We start from the raw sequence: 19,781 nt of genomic DNA, 5'->3' as shown, positions 1-19,781 counted from the left end.
CTGAGGTCTTAGGCATTTAACTTCACATTTCAGTACAACTGGCAGACCTGCCCTGCCTGGAACCAGCACACTGTGGCATCTTAGTAGTGTCTTTATTCGGATGTTTATTTGTAAACATCACAGCCTCTAGTCAAACCTAATTCCCAAGTCCCCAGATGCACCCAAGTCCTCTAAGGTGCTGGCAGGGGCAGCATGTTCGCTACAGTGTTTGTGGGTAAGAGAATGACCACCCATGCAAAAGGCTAGCCTGGGTCACATGCTGCCTGCCTTGGCCCTCCCATCTCTCTTGGTGGGGGAAGGCTGTTCCCAAAGCACCACCCAGCTAGGTCTGAGGGCCAAGGATGGAGTAAGTCCAGGCCTTGTTTTCCTGTTGTCCGTAGTTGAATGGTCCTGAGCTGTCGGAGCTCCCCAAAGCCAACCAGCCTCGCACTGCTCCTTGGCTATGGCTACTGAGGAACCAGTCCTTGAAGGGTGATGGGCTGGTTGGGCTCACTCTGGCAGCTATAGGCGCAACCTTTTGATGTCCTCACTGCGGAAGTCTATGCGCAGAGCCAGCACCTGACGCACTTCAGCAGGGGTGAGGCGCCATGTCAGTGGGCCAGAGTTGGCACCCCAGTAATCTAGGATCTCAGTCACCTGTGATTAAAAAGAGAAACCACTCAGCAAGGTGGGGGGCTATCCTGAGGGAAGGCCCTGGGCTCCACCAAGGGCAAAGCAGGGTACCTAGGAAGGGGAAGGTACCCCACAGGGTTGGGCTGCTGATAGACATGAGAAAGTGACAGGGATCCAAAGTTTTGTTTTTGCCTCTTTCCAGTCTCTTTTCCTGGCTAGGCTGAGGAAGCTCTACATACCCGCTCCAGATTGAGGATTGTGGCCATCTGGGAGAGCCGGGCAAACTTGTCTCTTATGGTCCAGGTTGTCACGGTGGTAAGGTAGGCAATGAGTGACCTCAGCTCCTTGTCAAACTGGAGACCACCCAGCTGAAGAGAACACAAGCCAACGTTCTGTTTAAGGTGGGGACAAGCAGCACTAGTCTCCAACTGCCCTCAGAACTGAGAGACAAGGCCAGCTGGGCCTCAGGCAGTGCCAAGTGGCTTATTTGCTCTAGGGCATTAGAAGACAGGGCAGGATTGGGCCCACAAACGTAGGGTCTGCAGGTGGCAGAGCATTGAAGTCTTGGGAAGGCATGACTTGTTTTCTTCAGACGAAAGAGGTGTGAATCTGGGCTCCCTTGACCTTACCCGGTTAAAGGTGGATTTCAGCACCACTTTCTCCAACTCGACGGCAACAAGGCTGGTCATGAGGCCGGTCAGGCTGTCATAGATGACTGGGGACAGGCTGGCCTGCACAGAGGCGTGGTATCAGTGGAGTCCTGCCTAGCCCCTCTGTCTCTCACTGGAGTCTTCAGGAGAAGGGGACAATTACATAAGACCATGGGGGAGTATTTCCAAGGCTGGGGCTCAGAAGGGCTTTCAGAGTTTGCAGCAGGTGTGATAAGACACAAGCTCCTGGTGTGGACAGAGATGGGTAGTTCCCTAAGCCCCCACTCACCTTGAACTCTGCCATTTGCTGTTCCAGGTTAAGGATGAACTGTTGTACCCAAGGGTCATTGGCCTCATAGTCATTGAATTCTTCCTATTGTCATGAAGCAAGGGGGGGTCAACATGGGCCTCTAAGAAGTACCACTTACTCCCACCCCTTCTTTACCCCTCTATGAAAAAAAATTTAAGAGGCCCTTCCTCTCTGTAGCCTCTGACTCCTCCAGTTCAGAACCAGCTAGTCTTCCAGGCTGGCAGAACTGCTGCATCACACCTCTAGCCACGAAAGAGCCCTGGGCTGTGGAGCCATGACAGACTATGGCAAGGCACCTGGCTGCATGTTTCTCCTGCAGCTCATGTTTTATAGGAGCGAAATCACTAGGCTAAGGGAAAAAAATTCCTGAGTCTACAAGATGTGGGGCAAAAAAAGCCTCAGTAAAAAGAGATAGGTCTAGGCAAATTCCCTTCACATGTTTCTCTGATGCAGCAACAAGCTGTTTCTCGGGAGGAACCTAGTCTTTGAGAGGGAAGCAGCTGAGCAGTACGCTAAGGTCTAGTGTGATCAGATGGCTCCACAGTCCTCTTGCTGGGGTTGGGGAAGGGTAAGCCTGGGCTTGTGGACTGCAGTGGTCAGGCTGACCTCCTCGATGTTGTGCGAGACAGAGAGAAAGGTGTTGATCCAAGGCTGCACCTGTGGTTTGACTGCTGTGCTGTTGAGCTCCGTCAGCCCTTCCTATGCAATGACAGGGCAGAGACACATCAGTCACACATACCCCACCCTTTCCGTTTTTTTCTATCCCTCCCTCAAGTGCAGGGTACTCTTGCAGCTCTGAGGCCCTCTACAAACCCTATGGAAAGCAGAATGGAGATCATGCTCATAAAAGGATCCAGAAACAAAAGCTCCTTTTCCAGATCTGTGCAGATTCAGGTCCAGAATGAAGTCCTGAGGTTGTTTTAGTAAACTCTCAAAAGGAGATTTTATAGTGCCTAGTTCTTAGCAGCACCTGTGACTAAGGGCCAACAGCAAGTCAGAGTAACCAGCAGGTTACTTTGAGTATCTTTCTGAGGTACCACATGGAGATTCTGGGGCTTACCTGCAAAAGGTCTCGGAATTTGTTTGATACAGCAGCCAAGTCAGAAAGGCAGCTGTCAAACTTGGCCTGGGCCTGCTCACCTCCAATGCCCTGGCTGAACAGCTTGGTGCAGTCACTCTAGGAGAGAACACAGCTTTAGGCTACTAAGCACACCTATGCCATGGGAATGGGAATGGTGAGGAGGTGCAGAGGAGGCCAATATGACACCAGCCATCTCTTCTTCTCCTCCAGCCCTTTTTTGGGGGAGGGCAGGTACTGTGGATTTAACTCGGGGACACTTTACCTCTGAGCTATATCCCCATCCCTTTTTAAAATTCTGAGACAGGGTCTTACCAAGTTGCTCAGGGTCTCACTAAGTTACTGAGGCTTGTCTTGAACTTGTGATCCTCCTGCCTCAGCCTCCCAAGTTGCCCCTGCCTCCAGCCTTCTCTATGAGCAGCTTTGACCTATCGTATGCAAGAGTCCTTATGGCCTTCAAAAAACCTGAATTCTATTCTTGTGGCTCTTCAGTTGGCTCCTACTTCCTACTGTAATATAGGGAGAGGGGAGGTGAAGAAAAAATATGCCAGAAATTTTTTTATACCTTTAGAGCCAGACATTTTGAGGTTCAAGTCCTGGATCAGCCATGTATTTGTTGAGTGACCTTGGGCAAATGATTTAAAGTTTCTGAGATTTAATTTCCCTATCCATAAAACAGGAACACAGATTCCTGTTCCTTTGGTGCTTGCGAATTGTATGAGATAATACACAAAATGCCTGGGGCATTATAAGCACTACGGAGATACTCATCATTATCATTTTGTGGTACTGGAACCCTTTACCCCTGAGTGACATTTCCAGCCCTTTTTTCTTTTGACAGTTTTTGTTGTTGTTATTTAATATTATTTCTTACTTATAGATAGACATAAAACCTTTATTTTATTTATTTTTATGTAGTGCTGAGGATTGAACCCAGTGCCTTGTGTGTGTTAGGCAAGTGCTCTACCATTAAGCTATAACCCCAGCAAGGGTCTTGCTAAGTTGCTGAGGCTGGCCTCAAACTTTTGATCCTCCTGTCTCAGCCTCCTGAGTGGTTACCATGTGTTACCATACCTGGCTGACACTATTATTGCTGTACTTTTTACCTCTTCAATATTTAGGACTGACTGTCAAAGGGAAATTATCACAGTCATTACTCAGATTTAACTAAGGCACAGAGAATTTAATAACTTACTAAAGCCATAGCAGTAGGTTGTGGAACTGGGATTGTACCTCAGGAATTGCAGCTTCAGGGTGTTTGTTCCTGATCACTGCACTAGAGCCCAGGTGTAGAGAACTTCATAGGGGTCCAGCCTGAAACTCATGGTAATTTGGGTTGCCAGGAGCTGCCCACATTTCTTGTAGTAGTCCTTATAAAGTTTGTGCTGTTTTGGATACACCAGAAGCAGTGTGGAGAGATGCAAATGAACTGGTTTATTGGGCAGCAGACCCAGCTCCCACACTCAGCCTGTTCACCTCATCTGGAAATGGGTATCAGCCCCCTGAATCTGCTTATCACAAAGAGCTGCTGATGAGGCTGAGAAAGAGTATCTTTGAAATGCAAGTCTAATTTATGGGAATTTCTCCGTTTTTTTTGCTACCCACCTTTTATTTGGCTAATTCTACTGGCTTAGTTATGAATGTCTAACATTTCCTAAAATTTTACTTAAAAATACAACAGATTGACAAGGATGAAGCCATGCAGAGTGCTTTGGTGTAAGCCTATAATCCCAGTGGCTGGGGAGGCTGAGGCAGGAGGATTGCAAGCTGAAGGCCAGCCTCAGCATCTTAGTGAGACGCTGTCTCAAAAAAAAAAAAAAGGGGGGGGGGGCTGGGGATGTAGTTCAGCAGAAAAGTGCCCCTGGGTTAAATCTCCATTGCCAAAAACAAACAAAATACTCAAACAGGATGATGCTAGGAATACAATCTCAAGTGCCATGACTTAAAAACAATGATGAAAGCCTCCTTGTTAAACACACGACACAAGAGACACGTTATTGATACATTGTGAGCATCACCTTATTTTATTCTATTTGAGAGCCTCCTTGGGGTAAATTCCTAAGTTAGTCCATATCTCCATATCCTGAGCTCAGGAACTCTGTTAGCTACTAGGCCTGTGTGCTGATTCCAGCCTCTTCCTTGGTCTTCACAGTGCCCACTTCACAACAGCTTGTGCAAGCAGCCCTTTGCCTCTGCTGCAAAGCCTCTGCCTCTATAGTAGTACCCACTGGAGGCAGGACCCTAGCCTCCTTCGTATCCCAGAGGCTGAGTCTAGGAGTGGAGAAGAATTGGGCACCTCATTTCCTAATATTTAGCAAAATGATTGATCCATGCTATTCTTTTTGTTTTGTTTTTTAATACCAGGAATTGAACCCAGAGGTGCTTTATCTCTGAGCCACATCCCCAACCCTTTTTATTTTGAGACAGGGTCTCTCAAATTGCTCAGTTAGTTACTGAGGCTGGCTTTCAACTTTCAATCCTCTTTCCTCAGCCTCTCAAGGGACTAGGATTATAGCATACACCAGCCATGCTGTTATTTAACTATTATAATTAATAAGTACCATTGAGGGGCTGGGGATGTGGCTCAAGCGGTAGCATGCTCGCCTGGCATGCGTGTGGCCTGGGATCGATCCTCAGCACCACATACAAAACAAAAGATGTTGTGTCCGCCGAAATTAAAAAATAAATATTAAAAAAAAAAAAGTACCACTGAATTCCTCTTCTGTATCAGGTGTTTTATATTATTGTATTCACTTGACTATAACTTCCTTGGGGAAGAGGTTACGATTCCTGCTTTAAAAGTGAGGAGGCTGGGGCTGTAGCTCAGTGGTAGAGCATTTGCCTAGCATGTGTGCGGCACTGGGTTTGATCCTTAGCCCAACATAAAAATAAACAAATGAAATAAAGGCATACCGTCCATCTACAACTACTAAATAAATAAACAAACAAACAAAAAAGTGAGGAGACCGAGGCTCAGGAAGGTTATGGAACTTGCTTAAAGCCACAGAGATCAAGTGGAGATTTGAACTCCATAGTATCTGACTTCATAGTCCATGCAATTTCTCCTCAACTCTGCTGCCTTCCTTTAAAATAACAGCAACTAAAAAAGTAAACAAACCAACAAGAACCCAGCTACTAGCTTGAACAGGGTTTGGGGATCCTTATTTAATGTCATATCCAGAGTTTTGTCATAAAAATAGTATACTTTTTTGTAAAGTGTTTTCACCTTGTTTTTCATTAGGTTACCCAACAAACCCAGGGCAGGGTAGAGATCTGTCCCTCATTTTACAGATGACAAAACTAAGGCTCAGAGAACTAAGGCTCAGAGTTAAGGGACTTGGCTAAGGTTCTATGTCAAATATGAGCTGGAAGATCTAATTTGAATTCTAGTCTTCCTACTCATGGCCAGAGCTTTCCCCATGGTCCACAGATGTCTTGTTATCATGACAATCACTAATGAATCCCCCTGAGTATGGCTCAAATGAGAGAATGCTCCAGTCCCCACCATAATGAGTATAGGGCTGTTTCTCAAAATGGCAAGCTATAGCTGCTAAAAGCTGATAGGCAATTTCCCTTGTACCTCCAGAGTCTTCTTCAGAGTGGAGATGTTTTCACTGCAGACTTCCACATTGTTCAGAGTCACCTGTGAGATGAAGAAGGAAAAATGTGAGGTCCTGTTCACTGGGCTTGCTGCCTACTCCAATGCCAGACTGGCTGACAGTTGTACTCCATGAGGCTCAGAGAGGGCTCTAAGATGCTAAGGAAAGCCCGCATCACCGTCATCAGGTGGGATACTTAGGTCTTGGACTGGGGAGAATGGTGAACAAGGCTCACCTTTTCTTCTGTGCCTGATGCCAAGACAGCAAAGCATCAGGACTGCACAGGGAGAGCCTAGTTTCCAGGTTTTTTTGCTCCATGTTACTTACAGAACAGAAATGACTCAGGCACACAGGTCAAGGATAAGTCCTGGCCTCCAAATTGGCAATCCTGGGCTAGGGATATAAGGTCTGATGTTTACTAACCAAGAGCTTCCAGAGAGCCTGCCACCCAGTAGGCATTTTCTCAACTATATTCTCACTACCTCTACTGAATACCTGCCTAAAAGTATTATCAGGTCCTGTTTATAGGAGTAGGAAATGATACTCTTTAGCCGGTAAAATAGTTCACCAAGGTCGGCCGACACTGACTGACTAAATGTTTACTGAGTACTTGCTATGGGCCATGCACTGTTCCAGACATCTGGGAGAAAGCAGTTCACCAAACAGACAAAATCCACCCGCTCAGGGCAGGGGAATAGCTCAGTGGTAGAGTGTATGTTCAGAATGTGTGAGGCCTAGGTTCAATTTCCAGTGTGCACAATGCACACACATGGCACAATACCATCTGTTACAATAGAGTTGACATACTTGAAGGGAAATCTGATAGTAAACAAATATATATATTATATAATGTCAGGTGGTGATAAATACTATGAAGAAAATAAAACAGGTACGGGGACAGAAACTCAAAAAAGTGATAAGGCTGGCTGGGAACAGTGGTGCATACGCATAATCCTAGTGGCTCGGGAGGCTGAGGCAGGAGGATCACAAGTTCAAAGCCTCAGCAACTTAGTGAGGCCCTAAGCAACTCAGTGAGACCCTGTCTCTAAATAAAAATACAAAAAAAGGGCTGGGGATGTGGCTCATGGTTAAGTGCCCCTGCATTCAACCCCTGGTACCAAAACAAACAAAAAAACAAACCCCAAACCAAAACCAAAACCCAAAGCTAGTGACAAGGCCACATGATTGAAACCAGGATTAGAATTCAGGGGGGTCCCCACTCGGCCAACAGCTCCTTCTTTCATTACTTCCTTAGAGACTAGAAGCAGCATGTGACAAAAGTGATTATCAAGGCACAAACTCCTACAGCTACGTAGAGGAAAGCAGAACTGCTTTGATTCTGCAGAATGCAAGGGAGGCTGTGTGGCAGAGTTGGTGGCTGAGTTGAACTTGTAAGGCTGAAATGGTTCTGAGAGGAGATGAGGGTGAGTACACTTCTGCACCCCATCAGCCTCTCCAGCTCACTATTCTATTTGGGATGTGTGTATATTGCTAGGTTTTGAAACCAGGGTCTCATACATGCTAGACAAGCTCTCTACCACTGAGCAACACTCACCAGCCCACTGATATTTTCTCAGGGGTACATAGTTTTCCTGACATTATCTGGAATACATGTTTCTTGTCTGCTTTTTCCATTAGAATGAGATCCGTGAAGGCAGGACCTAGCCTGTTTTCACCACCACTATATCTCTAGTACAGTACTATTTGACTTCTTGATAATGCAAAGATTCTAAATCTGAACTGTCTAGTATACCAGCCCCTAGCTATCTATGGTTACTGAGCACTTGAAATGTGCGTTGCATGACTCGGGGACTGGATTTTTAAATATAACTTTAAGTTTTTAAAAGATTTTTTTAAATTTACTTACTAATTTTTGCAGTACTGAGGATCAAACCCAGGGAGCTCTACCACTTAGGTATATCCCCAGACCTTTTTATCTTTTGAGACAGTTGCTCAGAATGGTTTTGAACTTGCAATCATTCTGCCTTGGTCTGAGTCACCAGGATCACAGGCATCTGCCACTACACTCAGATTAAATATAAATTTGTTTATTTTTAGTTCTAAATTTAAATTTATTTATTTATTTATTTTTTGATACCAGAGATTGAACTCAGGGGCACTCGACCACTGAGCCACATCCCCAGCCCTATTTTGTATTTTATTTAGAGACAAGGTCTCACTGAGTTGCTTAATGCCTTGCTTTTGCTGAGGCTGGCTTTGAACTTGTGATCCTCCTGCCTCAGTCTCCGAGGCCACTGGGATTACAAGCGTGTGCCATCACGCCTGGATTAAATGTAAATTTAAATAGCCACTGTGGCTAGTAGCTATATGTTGGACAGCTCACCTATAGAACCTAGGACGGTGCCTGACATACAGAAGCTTATCAATCAGTATTTGTTGAATGAGTAAATTAAAGAATGAACTCTAGAAAAGGGATAATGTAAGAAAATGCAGAATGGCAGAAAAACTCTGAAATGTTTGGGAGACCAACAGAGCTCACAAACACACAGAGGGAGTGACAGTGACACAGATCTACAGGGGTAGGCGAGGTCTGAGTAGACTTTCAGTGCTGTGCTGAATAGCTGGCCCTTTGTTCTGTGGTCAGTGGAATGGCACTGAGGACTCTTCAGAGAAAAGTTTTATACAGCTGGGTGTAATCCCAGTTACTTGGGAGGCTACAGCAGGAGGATCAAAAGTTTAAGGTCAGCCTAGGGAACTTAGCAGGACTTTGTCTCAAAATAAAACAAAAAGGGGTAGGGAAGTAGCTCAGACTTACTTGCCTAGTATGTGTAAGACCCTGGATCAATCCCCAGTACTATAAGAAAGAGAAAGTAAGGACAGAAGGAAGGGGAGACAGAAAGCTGAATGCCACATGAGCACTGCTGTAGTGTACAAATACTATTCTATAGGTTGTGAGTGGGAGCAATTTGAGAGGTCTCAGTGTCTCTAGAGTGGCATGGTGTGCTGGTGGCATGGCCAGGAGGGCAGAGTAGGGAAGAGCCATAAGTCAGGAATTTAAGGACCTCAAGATATAAGGAGAATCCCAGAACTCCAGGGATTGAGACTGGGAAGTCCTTCCTCTGACTGCTTCCCTTGCTGGCTTCCTGCAGTCTATACTGAAGAATCACACTGTTGACAGTGCTGCTTAGGCCACTCTGAGTATGGAGGGAAAAGGCTAAAGGCTACAACACAAACATGCTTATTTAATAAGTTTCCAGAGAAATAACTGCACTGTCTTGACAGCTGAAGGATGAAGGCCACAACAAGAATGTTTCCAAGGCATTTAAGGACACCAAAAATAACTGCCATAAGGGGAAAATGGATTTGAATTCAGATGGTGTTGATTTCAAAGTTTCCCTTGTACTGACAATCCTTGTAAGCATGGATTCACAGGGCTTATCCTGCTCATGAAAAATGATATGTCAGTACAGTTGGGAAATTCATTCTAACAGGCAAATGAATCAAAAGTGTCATAAAAGGTAGGCTCTGTGGTGGGAATGATGATATTTTTAAGTGCTTGGCATAAGGAAAACTAGAAATTTGTCACCAAGCATTTAGCACCACCTTTCTTTTTGGCCTTATCTTTTGGATCCTCCAACAATGAAGCTTTCTGAATGGGAGGTCCTCATAGAGCAAGGAGTGAGTTGAAGGCATACTGGCCAGCCTTGAGGAAGTGTGGAGTCAAGTGGAAAACAGGACTGGAAAGATTTGGGAGGACTTAAATAGATGACCAGGTAAAGATATCTAGCTTTTATGGGGTAGGCAGCAAAGCCAATGAAAGCTTCTGCACACAGAAATGAATGAATCTTTAAGTCAATTCATGATGCTGGTTGCTAGAAATTTTGGCAAAGTTCTCCAAAGGTACCACATTTCACAGGTAACAATTTCTCGGAGCTGATCCTCTTTTCTGGCAACAATTGCAACATCCCAGATTAAAGGAACTCATGCCCAGGGAAAATACTTAGTGACAAGAGTGAGTGGGGCTGCTTAAATAGTCTTCACACTAACCAGTCTGACAGACTGGTTAATGTGGTTCCCCTGCACAGGGACAAGGTAGATTTTAGTAAGTTAGGACTTCTGTCTCTAAAAACAACACTTTGAACTCTTGGGGTTACAGACCTCTTTAATAATCCGACAGACTAAGGACCTTACTTCTAGAAAAATGTATATATACAATTTTGCATCCATCACCATCTATGGACTGGTGAAGGAGAGCTCTGTTATTGGATGTTTCCTTCAGTCTCTGAGCCTCAGAAGCCAAGACTCAGAATCTAGCCAATATAAAGGATGGAGCATAATGGACTTGTGACAGTGCTATTCCCACTCGGGCCAAGAGGCATGGGCCAGAGAGGCCTGATAATGAACTTCAGAGTCCTGTGTTCCCAGTGACTCATCATGAACTGGATGTTACTTTCTATAAGACCTTTCATTCTTCCATGCTTCTCCATTTTCAACTGTCACAAAAATTTGCCCTGTAAGACTCATTGCTTCAATTGTACCTGTCATTTATTCTAAGCAGCTAAGGGCTATAACAGGGTCACCTTTCCAAAGGAAGTTGCTAGAAAAGCAGTCTTGGTAGGCATTAGCACCTACCCCTTCTGTGAGCCTCTCCTCAGAGAAGCAGTCTGGAGACCTGGCAGATGCACACCAAGCTGGCTACCCTGTGGGACCACTGAAGAGCCAGGCAGAGGTCTTGGGAATGAGCATTCAGGAGAGTTGAGGAACCCAGTCTTCCAGCAGGAAAAAGTGCATATTTAGGCTGTGGGTGTGGCTCAGTGGTAGGGTGCTTGCCCAGCATGTGTGAGGCCTTGGGTTCAATCTCCAGCATCCCCCACTCCCCCAAAAAGCATATCTTAGGCTCAGGCTGCTCAGAATAGGTCCCTGCATAAGAGCCTCATAGAGACATTTTTCTGTACAGATAATGAAGGCAAAGTCTTCACCTTGAGGCTTTTTATACTATGGCTTAGAGGTCACAGTTTAACCTCTCAAGAAAAACTGACCCAGGTCCCAATCTTTGGGTCACCTACCAGAAAGGACAGCTTGGCCTCATCAGTGCTCTCGATGCCTTTTGTGTCAAATTTGCCCTGTTGGAGGCTGCTGTGCATGATGTTCACGGCACTTGTCACCCCACGCTGGATATCCTGTAAGGTGGTTGCTGGGAAGCCCATCCGCAGCTTGTTACACAGAACATCCCTAGGGGGCAGAATGGCATATGGGGAGTGACAGTGCTCAACCTGGCCTCTAGGACGGTATGATTGAAGTGTCCATAACCCTAACCCAGCAACACCATCTACTCTTCTGGGGAGATAACTAAATCCTGTAGACCACTATAGGAGACCTTAGGACTCAGGGTATGACAGTAATCAACACTCCCTCAAGGATACAAAAATTTACAGAGGAGATTGAACTTTTTTTTTTTAATTGATACATAGCAGAGTTGGGGGAAGGGGAAGGAAGGATTCAGTTTCTACACTGTCTATTCTACGATGGTATTGATGATGTCATTTTAGTTGTGCCTTTAGCCAATGTACTTCTTATGAGGCTTTTAGTTATTAATACGAGCTCTAACAAAGAGGAGGCAGTACAGCTTAGTGAAAGGCAGTACCATGTAGGAGTTGAGAGGAAAGGTTTTGAATCAGTTCTGGACTCTACTACATCACTTATGGGGTGAGTGATCTTTGACAAGGTATAGAATCTGCTAAGCCCCAGTTTCTACATCTACAAAATACAGCTAATAGCTCTTACCTCATAGGGTTATTACTAGAACTAAAAGAGTAAGGAATTAGCAGTGCCTGGCTCGCAGAAATAGTAACTATGATCATTATTATAACTACTGTTTTCATCTGAATCACCTCTTTTTCTTCCTAGGTTTGAGACCAAAGACCCCTTCATCCCAATGGAGGGAACAGAAATTTGCACTTAAGGTACCTCACTGATGGGTATCTGCTGGGAGCCAAGGATGTTGTGTTAAGGATAGAAGTTTTTATTTTATACAGACCTGAACTAGAATCATAAAGAAAATTAAGAAACAAATGGGCTTGGGAATCAACCACTACTAGGACCTTTGTACCTGAGAAGCAGAAAGGCAGTCAAGTGTACCTGAAGTCAGCCTCTAGTTCTGTGGTAGCAAGGTTGATCATGGCACAGAGACAGTCGATGCTGGAGCTGGACAGAGCTCGCCCAATGCACTTCTTAACAATGTAGAAGACGTCATCTACCATGCTGGATGTCAACTGACCCTTCTCATAGGTGTCAAGAGCCACAGCCTACCCAAAAGACAAAGTACCCAGTGAGTATCCCAGTTCTGCATGTCATGTTCTAGATGGTTCTGGTTATATAGTTCTGGCTTTGCTCCCTTTTCTATATCTTACCCATGTTTTTCACAATATGGCATATTCTTTTTTTTTGGTATTAGGGATTGAACTCAGGGGCCCTTAACCACTGAACCACATCCCCAGCCTTTTTTTTTTTGTATTTTTATTTGGCTTTGAACTCAAGATCCTCATCTCAGGCTCCTCCCAAGCCACTGGGATTATAGGCATGTGTCACCACACCCCGTGTAATATGGCATATTCTTCTCACAAGCTTGCCAAAATAGCTAGCTTCTCTATATTGATTACTACATCATGAAATTTTATGTTAATGGCCTTTGTCTTGGAAACATCCATCACCTAGGATTTCAGACATAGGAGACTGTACTTCCTCAAGGCTCCTCACCTATATACCTCCAGGAAGGTTGGGAACAAGTAGGCTCCCTGGGGAGCGGAGCTGTTCTTTTGTATTCTTTGGAAAAGAAATCCCAATTTGGTATATGAGCAGTTATGACAAAAGTTATGGTAAGAGTATCCAAAGGGCTGGGGAGATAGCTCAGTTGGTACAGTGCTTGCCTTGCACGCACCAGGCCCTGGGTTCAAGCCCCAGCACCACAAAACAAAAACAAAAACAAGAGTATCCAAAAATACTTCTTATCATATAAAGTAGTGACACTCAGTCCACATGTAAAATTATTCTTAAAGCAGGACCAAGCTGGGTGCCATGGCGCACGCCTGTAATCTAGTGGCTCAGGAGACTAAGGCAGGAGGATTGCAAGTTCAAAGCCAGCCTCAGCAACTCAGCAAGACTCTGTCTCTAAACAAAATACAAAAAAAAAAAAAAGACTGAGGATGTGGCTTAGTGGTTAAGTGCCCCTGACTTCAATCCCTGGTACCAAAAAAAAAAAAAAAAAAAAAAAGGACCAAAAAATATGACAGGCCTCAGCTACTTCCTTTAGCTTGGCTTCTTGGGACAAGCAGCCCCATAGATTTGTCCTTTGTCCTACCTTATTGACAGTCTCCCTCATGAAGTACTCCTCCATCGTAATATACAATCCAATTAGCTCCTGCATGGTACAGCTCAGTAGGCAGTTATTGAGGAGTTTGTCCAGGCACTTCTGGTGTTCTAGGGGATAGCAAAGATAGGAATATTCATTTTTTTTCCCCCAAGGGTATGGGAACAACTTTTTTCATTTTTTTTTAAAGGTTCTTTCTTGTTCCAAATAAGTACCTGGCTTTACATGGTTATAATCATAGCACAAATGCAATTTCTATTTTGCTTTAAAATTATATCACAAATCGTTTCCATGTTTCTATATGTTTATTTATTCATTTTCCCAGTGTAGCTTACTTTTTTTTAGTACTGGGGATTGAACCAGGAGAGCTTTACCACTGAGCTATCTCCCTAACCCTTTTTATTTTGAGATGGGGCCTTGCTAAGTTGCCCAGGTTGGCCTTAAACTTGCCAAGGCTGGCTCAATTTGTGATCTTCTTGCTTCAGCTTCCGGAGTCATTGGACTAGTCAGGAGCATGCCATTGTGCCTGGCTTAGGTTACTTTTTTTTGTGTGTGTGTGGTATTATGAATTGCACCCAGGGCTTCACATATGCTAGGCAAGTACTCTACCACTGAGACTATATCCCCAGCTCTTAGCTTACTTATTTATTTTTTGGTATCAGGGCTTGAATTCAGGGGCACTCAACCACTGAGCCACATCCCCAGCCCTTTTAAGTCTTTATTTTGGGACAGGGTCTTACTAAATTGCTGAAGCTGGCTTTGAACACTTATACCACTGTGATGGCTATTACTTATTTTTAATGGCTATACAAAAATCCATATTATTTTAGCTAATCTCCTATTTTTAGACATCTGGGTTATTTCCAAGTGTTTTGCCACTATTGGAGATAAGAAGATAGCCTCATAATTGGAGGTAACAATGTAGACTTTGGTACAAACAACTTTTTACTCTATTTTTATTATTTTCTTAGGATTAATACTAAGAGTCAAAAGATATAGCTTTCCAGGGCAAAGACTGAAATATAGTGGATACAGAACATTTCATTTTCTAAACTAGCAGTATTCAATAGGAGTTTCTGTGATGATAGAAATATTCTATATCTGTGTTGTCCACTATCCTAGCCAACAGCCATGGCAGCTACTAAACACTTCAAATGTAGCTAGTGGGATTGAGGACCTAAAGTTTAAAATATAATTTTAATGAAATCTGAATTTCAATGGTTACATGTGGCTGCTGGCTACTATATTGACAACATAGCTTTAAACCGTATGTACACTGATGAGCACCAAACTCCTAATCAGAATACATTTTTCTTTAAATGTCAAATCAGTAAATCCCTTGCTGTGTCTCATTGGTACAATCCAAGTAGCATGCCACAGACACTGGTTGGGTCTCAAATCCCCAGTTCAGGAATTCTGTAGGTACTTGTCCAGCAGGAATTTGAGGTTTTTTTTTTTTTTTTTAAAGACAGTGTTTCAAAGGAGGCCCAGGCTGGCTTGAATACCCAGGCTCAAGCCTCAATGTCCTGTATATCTGGGACTATAGGCATGCACCACTGCACTGGGAAAATGGTCATCTTAAAAACCTGGAAAGTCAGGTGGGCACACTAGTGTGTGCCTCTAGTCCCAGCTATTCAGGAGGCTAAGGAGGGAAGATCCCTTGAGCCTAGAAGTTGGAGACCAGCCTTGGCAACATAGTGAGACCCCATCTCATGTCAAATACTGGAGAGTCAATCTGTAATTGAAGTTAGACTGTGCCCCCCCACCTTTCCTTCAATTGTCATTATCCCTTCAAATAAGTGTGAGTGATGGAGCTGGGCATGGTAGCACACTCAGGAGGTTAAGGCCCTAAGCAACATAGGAGGAACCTGTCTCAAAAAATAAAAAAGGGCAGGGGATTTAGCTCAGTGGCAAAGTGCCACTGGGTTCAATCCCTGATACACTCCCTGGCGGAAAAAAAAAAATGTGAGTAGTGGAACTGGAAGGCTGGGAAGGGGATAAAAACTTCCTCTGCATCATATATTTAAAAAATTTCTTATTGAGGTATAATTTATTTCACAAATTTATCCACTGTATGTGTACAATTCAATAATTTTTAGTAACTTTATAGATTTGTGCAACAATTTCCATAATCACTTTTGTAATATTTCTTGTTCTTTTCTTTTTAGTGTTGGGGATCAAACCCAAGACCTCACATATGACATGTAAGTGCCCTGTCACTAAGCCACATCTCTGGCCATAGTTTTATAACATTTCTATCATTCCCCAAAGTTCCCTAGTGCAGTTACATAAGTTCTTTTGTTATATTTAAACTATCTATCATGTACACATCTCCAAAAATCTGACAACAAAACTAAACCAGAGCTGGCATAAAGCAGCGTGTAGTGAAAAGAACAGGGGCAAATCATTTAAAACTGAGTATCAGTTTTCCTTGCCTATAAAATATTTAAATGGCCCTCAGAGGTCCAGTCCATTTCTAAGCCATGGTGCACTGAAATTTCTTCTTGAGAGCCAATTTGGCCTGAGACCCCTAGAAACTAAAAAGCTCCAGTTATTCCCTTAATAGGAGATCTGTGGCTTAACTATGAGAAGACAGTGTCAACTATTTAAGCCAGCCTGCTCAAAGATTATGGGAAACATGTTTTACCTTGCTTTACTTCTTCTGAGGCCATGGAGTCCCCCACCTCAAAATCCGAGCTGATCCTATTCCTGAGGAAGCGTAAGTACAGCTCACTACGGGCATTCATTAAAGTGACCTCAGTCAGAATGGGGTCCAGTTCCCTGAGACACACAAGGCAGAAAGAATAAAGAGGATACTGGATTCCCTCAAATAGAATAGCTACAGAGCAAACATGGTCCTCAGATCCCCCTCCCCACTGGGACCATAAGGATCAGCCCTGCCAGATGGTCATCCTGGCTCTGCTGCCTGTCTATAAAAGACAGCTGTCAACCACATTTTCCCCTTATATGTTTCACCTGAATCATTTATGCTTAAGAATTTGCCCTGGATAAATATGAGGCTAGGAAAGTGGGTTTTCTTTTGTGGTTTGAAAAAAATTATCCCTTATGTGAAAGAAAATATACTTCTCCAACCTCTAATTCAGCCTTGGTAGGATTTTAGAATACACTATTAAAATGTGTCCCACACCCATGCATTTAGCCCAGTGAATAGCCAAAACAATCCTGAAAAAACAAAATTAGAGGACTCACTTCTCAATTTCAAAACTTTTTACAAAGCTACAGCAATCAAGACTGTGTGGTACTGGCATAATGATAGACATGTAAATGTAAGGGAATTAAGCGTCCAGATGGTCAATTGATTTTGAATGAGACTGCTAAGACAATTCAATAGGGAAAGAATGGTCTTTTCCACAAATTGTGTGGGGGGACAACTGATATTACATGAAACAGAATGAAGTTGAGTCTCTACCTCATGTTACAGACAAAAGCCAACTTCTTTTGCACACTGAAGAGAACTTTCCAAAGCAAAAATCTGGTCATAGCATATGGTGTCCATAGCTCAAAGGATATAAGACACTGAATAGCCTGACTCTTAAGGACTTCTTCATATCAGGTGCTCCCTCACACTTTGCAGTTCAGCTGTACTGGTTTTCTTAAGTTCATAGGACTTTTACACATTTTTCTTACTCTATCTGGGACACTCTCACTTTATATTCCTATTCACTCTCCAGATCTCAGATCTAAGGCCATTTCCTCAGGAATTCTTCCTGAAACTTCCTCAGATTAGGTTGCATCCTTTTATTACATGCTCTCCTATAACCTGTATTCATTATATAATATTGGTTAACAGCATAAACTCTGTAGCCAAATTGCTTGGATTCTATTTCTGGTCCTGCCACTGTATGACCCTGGGCATGACAATTAGCCTCCCCATGTTATAGCTTCCTCATTTGTAAACATTTAAAGAAAGATTAAATCAGTGGCACTGTGTGCCTAGCATGCCAGGATTGATCCCCAGTGCTGAAAGAAAAAAACTAGAAAACAAAATACGCCCCCCACCCCCCATCAGACTAAATGGCTTAGCATTTGTTAAGTCCTTAGAACAACGTCTGGCATATAGTAAGCATCATATGTGTTAGCTATTATTATTGTTCACTTGTTAGACTGTAGGTGCCACAAAGAAAAGAATTTTAACTGTTTTGTTCACTTTGCTTTCTGCCATACAAGGACCAGTATCTGGCGTATTATATGTAATCAGTAAAAATTTGATTGAATGAACACATTTTATAATGTAACTTACTTTTTTTTCTTTTTTGTGTGTGCATGAGGCAGTACTGGGGATTAAACCCAGGGCTTTGTATATGCTAAGGACACATTCTACCACTGAACCACACCCGCAAGCCTGGATTGTCTTTAAAAAAAAAAAATTATATATATATATATATATATATATATATATATATTTAGTTGTAGGTAGACACAACACCTTTATCTTATTTTTACAGTGCTGAGGATCAAACCCAGTGCCTCACATGTGCTAGGTGAGCAACTCTACTATATAAAAGTTAAAAATTTTAGGGTAATAGTTACCTTTGGGAGAAAGGATGAAGAGAATCATTTTCGAGGCTTCAAAAGTACTGCAATGATCTGTTATTCTTTATGATCCACATATATATTATACAGACATTTGTTTTTATGCTAGCTTCCATTACAAAACAATATTTTAAAATCACAGACCACATTATAGCAGCATAATCTCTGAATTAGATATGACTATCAATTCAAACTCCTTTGAGCTGAAGAAAACAGGATGATTACCTTGGCTCAATTTTTTCTGTTGCAGAATTTCTCATCAAGTTGCTCTGGACAAGCCGGAACTGTAATACACCACAAAAATGAGGACACTCTTCCCACCCACCAACTATCTGCCTCTGTTATTCCAAACTTCTAGCATGTAAGCATAAAGGTAAGCTAGCTAGGAGTTCAAAGCCAGCCTCAGCAATGGCAAGGTTCTAAGCAACTCAGTAAGACCCTTGTCTCTATATAAAATACAAAATAGGGCTGGGGATGTGGCTCAGTGGTCAAGTGCCCCTGAGTTCAGTTTCCAGCATCCCCTCCCCGACAAAAAGGTAAGCTTGTCAGGTATACCTTTCCTTCAAGCCAGAGGTAAGCTTCCAACATAATGGGTCAAAGAGTAACTTTTGGCTTAGATGCTAACACTTGCCTTTGTTATTGTACTTACAAGTAATACTAGTGGTGTTCCAATGCATTACTGTCTAGAGTCTCCTAGTCTAGAGTTCTGGAAACACAATTGTATGAGGCTACTCCTATTTCTATATACTACTTTTCCATTGTCTGATCAAAGGAATGTAAAAAATAAAATTCTGAATAAGCAAAGTTATGTTTGCAATGAAAGAACTAAGGGGAAATTCAAGACTAATTACATATCACTCAATAGGAACTTAGGAAAAAAATCCTCATATTGTCACCAGAGGGCACTGTTGTACATTCTGTACTAAAGAAATGGTCTAACATATATGTTGTGTTCTTTAGGAAGTTCTATTTCCTATCCATCACCATCTTGACAATATCTCAAGTTGAAAACAAGGTGGTAATGGGAAAATGCATGCCAGTCTGCATTTAAAATTTGTTTATTCTTGCATCATTTTTAATTTTTTCTCCTCTAGTGTACTCTACTCTATATTCCTGACTAAAAATGCTTTAAACTGTTGATAGCTTCCCCAGCTCACCTGCTGGTGGTAGTCCCTCTGTTTGATGAACTTGTCTACCACCTTCTCTACCTGTCTGTCACATTCCACCTGAAGATATTTGATCAAGGTATAAAGTCTCCCTGGTCCATAATAGGTCTCCACTATGGGCTGGTGGGTCTCCACAATGCGGGCAATCCCTAGAAGGAAGTGAAAAGGTTGAACTGCAAATAGTTGTTTCATAAAATAAACTCCTTTCTCCCATCCTGAACTAATCCAGGTCTAATTCAATCCTTTTGGGTTGCTGCACCACACAAAATGAACACACATAGTTGTAGCTGGTGCTGAGAGTTGTTAAGCAAATTTGTTAATATGCACAGTGACTGATATACTAACCAGCATTTGAGAATTTATATTGATAAGTTAAATTAAAAATACTTTTTTTTCCTAGTTGTATCTCTAGAAATCAGGATCACTCTCTTTCCAGTAATTTATCCTGGGGTTAAATTTACTCAGAGCTAGGTGCAATGGTCCAT

General features: G+C 42.9%; 1 protein-coding gene and 1 long non-coding RNA gene across 7 annotated transcripts in view; one reads left to right on the top strand and one right to left on the bottom strand.

The window, feature by feature from the left end:
• Positions 1-84: 84 nt before the first annotated feature.
• Positions 85-19,781, bottom strand: part of Cog4 (component of oligomeric golgi complex 4) — a 29,477-nt gene continuing 9,780 nt past the window's right edge. For 4 of the 6 annotated variants that reach the window (XM_027932992.2, XM_027932994.2, XM_027932996.2 and 1 more), the window contains exons 7-19: positions 19,288-19,445; positions 18,356-18,414; positions 16,224-16,357; positions 13,568-13,686; positions 12,349-12,515; positions 11,277-11,442; positions 6,231-6,293; positions 2,633-2,749; positions 2,179-2,271; positions 1,552-1,635; positions 1,242-1,343; positions 852-980; positions 85-636 (exon numbers count right to left, since the gene is read on the bottom strand). In XM_027932992.2, coding sequence (XP_027788793.2) covers positions 502-636; positions 852-980; positions 1,242-1,343; positions 1,552-1,635; positions 2,179-2,271; positions 2,633-2,749; positions 6,231-6,293; positions 11,277-11,442; positions 12,349-12,515; positions 13,568-13,686; positions 16,224-16,357; positions 18,356-18,414; positions 19,288-19,445 — 1,526 coding nt within the window. In that variant the 3' untranslated portion in view covers positions 85-501. Of the gene's footprint in view, positions 637-851; positions 981-1,241; positions 1,403-1,551; positions 1,636-2,178; positions 2,272-2,632; positions 2,750-6,230; positions 6,294-11,276; positions 11,443-12,348; positions 12,516-13,567; positions 13,687-16,223; positions 16,358-18,355; positions 18,415-19,287; positions 19,446-19,781 lie in introns of those variants that run through there. The other 2 variants (XM_027932993.2, XR_003582416.2) reach the window with 2 other exon arrangements.
• Positions 5,318-19,294, top strand: LOC114090762 (uncharacterized). The gene is made up of 4 exons (XR_003582417.3): positions 5,318-6,436; positions 12,118-12,538; positions 15,745-15,780; positions 18,381-19,294. It is a non-coding gene; the product is annotated as an uncharacterized lncRNA (long non-coding RNA).

Source organism: Marmota flaviventris, chromosome 18 (assembly GCF_047511675.1).
Source record: "Marmota flaviventris isolate mMarFla1 chromosome 18, mMarFla1.hap1, whole genome shotgun sequence".
Lineage (NCBI taxonomy): Eukaryota > Metazoa > Chordata > Mammalia > Rodentia > Sciuridae > Marmota > Marmota flaviventris.
The sequence above is the reverse complement of the archived record's forward strand: the minus strand, read 5'-3'. Positions and strand labels throughout refer to the sequence as shown.